This window comes from Magnolia sinica, chromosome 3 (genome assembly GCF_029962835.1).
Source record: "Magnolia sinica isolate HGM2019 chromosome 3, MsV1, whole genome shotgun sequence".
Lineage (NCBI taxonomy): Eukaryota > Viridiplantae > Streptophyta > Magnoliopsida > Magnoliales > Magnoliaceae > Magnolia > Magnolia sinica.
The window spans coordinates 18865490-18869576 of record NC_080575.1 but is presented as its reverse complement, the minus strand read 5'-3'; the positions used below and the strand labels follow the sequence as shown (position 1 = coordinate 18869576).

The 4087-nt window shown below is 41.1% G+C and overlaps 1 protein-coding gene across 1 annotated transcript; it reads right to left on the bottom strand.

The window, feature by feature from the left end:
• Positions 1–279: 279 nt before the first annotated feature.
• Positions 280–2915, bottom strand: LOC131238821 (uncharacterized). The gene is made up of 4 exons (XM_058236417.1): positions 2583–2915; positions 1260–1592; positions 1118–1165; positions 280–569 (listed from the first exon to the last, which is right to left on the bottom strand). Exons 1-4 carry the CDS (start codon positions 2913–2915, stop codon positions 426–428), a joined length of 858 nt encoding a protein of 285 aa, XP_058092400.1. The 3' UTR covers positions 280–425.
• Positions 2916–4087: the final 1172 nt, after the last annotated feature.

The window sequence follows — 4087 nt, the reverse complement described above, 5'->3', positions numbered from 1 at the left end:
CCTCTAAGATTACGCGCTCATCATTCATAATCCAATATAAATTACAAGTTATGAAATTAGATACACTAAACAGGGCATTTCTTAGTCACACTCTTATTAAGAAAATCAGACTAATCAACAAAATTTCATCATAAGCAAAATATAATGTTAGTCGCAATGCAAGGAAACATGTCAAGATAACCAACCAATCAACCATACGACTATCAATTATACCCGAGAATCGCATTTGTACGTGAACTCCGCAAGATTGCTAAAAAATTGATAAACGAACTTCAGCTCCACCCGAAAATCATGGTACAAGTGAAATCCATGAGGTGAATAAAAAATTAACCTTCAAACTTCTTCTTCATCTGGAGATCATGTCATACGTGAACTCCGCAAGATGTCTAAAAAATCGATAAGCGAACTTCAGCTCCACTCGGAAATCATGGTACGACTGACACCGCAGATGAAGAGACAAACAACATACAAATCCTAGACCACCCAAAAATCATGTCGTACGTGAACACCGCAAGATAGCTAGAAAATTGATAAACGAACTTCAGCTCCACCCGAAAATCATGGTACGACTGAACACCGTAAGATAGCTAGGTAAACAAACATACAACTCTAAACCACCCGGAAATCATATCGTACGTGAACACCACAAGATGACTAGAAAATCGATAAACGAACTTCAGCTCCACCCAAAAATCATAGTATGACTGAACTCCGCAAGATGGCTAGGAAACAACAGGGTATGCGAACATACCCAACAAGCCACAAAAGGGCACCAATAGACCATCAAAGCCATGAGGGCAAATATACGATCCAAACCACATAGGCAAACATGAACTACAGGATCATAAGTCCAAGGTAAGTTCCGTTTGGGTCATCATTTAAGCACAAGTGGTAGCATATAAATAAATTAATATATATACAATAAAGGATAGCATGTTATCATCAAACCATTCATGCATGTTATAATTTAAAGGAAACATTTGTCGTCCAACACATGAATTAACTATACAACAAGCTAGCATATTCAATAGTAAAGCAACTCAGTTAAGGGAATCATGCCATCATCTATATCTAGATTGATGAAATCAAGTGGGAAGCTCAAAGGGTGAGTCCTCACCTTAGGATGTAAGTCCACTTCTTCGTAGGATCTGAAGGTGTGAATTAGCTTGAATCAATTTAACCCATATTAGAATATTTCCCAATATTAACAACTCTATTTAATGATAATTTTTTAATCTAAGTAGTTATCTTCAACTTACCTGATTTGACCGATCTGATCTAGTCCCGATTGTTCGCCTTAACTTGAACCAACTCAACCCGAGTCGACTCGATAGGTGCAACAACCACCCATCCTTCTTCACTCTCACCCCATGCTGGAGTGTCCAGCAAGGCCTAGACCAGCCCCAAGCCCACTTGACTCGGCTGGACTCAATTTCAATCGAGTCAACTCGGCAGCCCCCCAAACCCAACTCCTTATCTTCTCTCTCCTCTTCTTCTTCCCCCTTTTTTTTCTTCTTTCTCTCACTCACTCTCTCTTTTTCTGTTGCTGGGACGTCCCACAGTAACCTGGACCGAGTCAAATCCGGGCTCAACTCGTCAGAGTTGACTCAGCTGCCAACTCTCTCTCTTCCTCTCTCTTCTCTCCCTATCTCTTCCTTCTTTTCTTTCTGTTTTTCTCCCTCTCTTTTTTTTTCTCTTCTTCCCTTCTTGTTTCAACGTTCAGGAGGGACTACCCGAACCTGGAATCGGCTTAGACTCGGATTGAGTCAGGTCAGCGGGTCGGCTCGACCCACCAACGCCCCTCTCTCCCTCTACTCTTTCTTCCCCTGTTCTTCTTCCTTTCTTCTTCCTTTCCCTTTCCTTTCTTCCTCACTTTCTTCTTCCTTTCCCCTTCTTTCTTTTTCAAGTTTGCTTAATGCAAAAGTTGGGCCATGAGTAGATGCCGAGCTCAAGTGAACTCAGTCCGTCTCAGCTGCACCACAGTTGGAGGTGCGGATATGAACGTCTCGCAGCACCCACTCCTCTCTCACTCACTCACTCTCAACCAGAGAAAACTTCAAGTAATGAGAGCCTGGAGTATCTCACCTGGACCGAGTCTAACTCGATTCGGAACTGTGAACAGCGACAGCAACGAACCCTGCATTGATTTGTTGGGTTTCTTGCCGCACTACCCGACCTACTGCCACGCTTGATTGGCAGGGATTTATCACCAGCCTTGAGCTTGCCTCCTGGGTGCAATGGATCATGAGCCAGGCCTCAACCTGCGATCATTCGGTCTGTTTGCTTGGCGAGGAAGATGACCGGCTCTAATGGTGGTCTCCCAACGAAGACTCTTTTCTTCGAAAAGATGATGCTGGAGCATCTGTTTCTTCCATGCGATGCTCGTGGGAGGGAAAAATGCAAGCTCCAGCGGCGATATGCGAGTGGTTTTAGAGATAGGGGGTGGGTTCGGTTTTGGGAGAAGGGGCGGCCATTCTCTCTTTCCCATCCTTTCCTTCTCTAAAAACCTAGCATGAAGGGTTAGGATTTCGTGGTGGTGGACGGCTGAGATGGAAAGAAGGACAGCCGCGCGGATCGCCAACCTGTCGCACGGAGACAGGTTTCCGTTTTTGGAAAGCATGTGCTTTCACCCTGATTTGCGGCTGAGATTGTGCGTACGTGCGTGCAATCCAACGGTTGAAACTTGGTTCGCAGGGCTTGTGTTCTCTAGAATATGGACGGTTTGGATCGTTCATTGGGGCCATGATGATGGGCCACAGATTGCCGAGGAGAGACCCTGTCCGACCGTCAGTCCTGGAGAAAGGAAATTTAAAAACGGAAAGAGGGAAATCCTTCCCTCCTTCGGTCTTTCCACGGTCAGACGCGGTCTGACCGGGTCTCCTGGTTCCGGTGCACAGTGAGCGTACGCGCTCCATGTACACACGCATCAAGTGTGGGGTCCACAGTGGTGTCCATGATGTAATCCACTCCGTTCATCTGTTTCATCGGGTTAAACTAGTGTCTGTACCAAAGAATGGGGTAGATCCATGGCTTCGGTGGGCCTTATTAGCTGAAAAATGGCCTTTGAGTGCCATTTATTGTCAATCCAATGACTAGTTGTGGTCCAGTCTTGCGATCAAGACCGCTCGTTTAGCTAGTGAGCCACCCAAGGCCACTATCTATTTTAGATCATTAAATAAAAATATATTTACATATTTATTTAGTATAATACATTAATAATTATAGATAAGTATTTATTTAAAATCATGAAAATTTATAATGTATATTTTTGTGATTATATATACATATATAGTATAATAAAACTACTATTAAGTGATATATATTACATGCATAGTATAATATGATAATATATAGTTAAAATTTATAAAATGTAGATGTTAATTAATACACATCAGTTATATAATAATGTGTTGGTACACAATTCATTTTATATATGGTTTAAATAATATACGTAATTTGAATAATTTGAGTAACATATGTATTATTACAATTAATTATAAAATTATTATTATTATTATTATTATTATTATTATTATTATTATTATTATTATATATACAATTATATCCCATTTAAAATGAATTATTTAGTCTTCCTGGTAACACTCGAGTGCTGAAAAGTACGGGTTGTTACAATCTACCCCCCTTAAAGAGAATTTTTGCCTCTGAAATTCAATATTTCTACTTGAGATGGGAGCAGCAATGTCTCTACGCATTTACTAGTCTTCTACTGCTTGCATTTATATGCACAAGCATTCACGATCAACTGTTAGGATTGGGGTTGTTACATAAACCAAGCCTTTTTAGCAACGGAACAAATCTGTTGCAATTTCCCAATTTTGGTGTAGTGATATAATCTCAACTTCCCTTCCACTTTGGTTGTTTAAGGAGTTTGCTTTGATGTTTCTCTGCCACGTGTCTCATATATCATGTCAATTCGATTTTTCCCACAATAGTTGCCTCCTACTTCTGAGTTTCAATTTCATGATCTCAGGACGTAAGAATATTTGAACTGAGGTATGAGCGGGAGAATTTGAACTTTCATCTGTAGGTGGTTAGCTCAATCCATCTGTTTTCCTCAATTTTATCA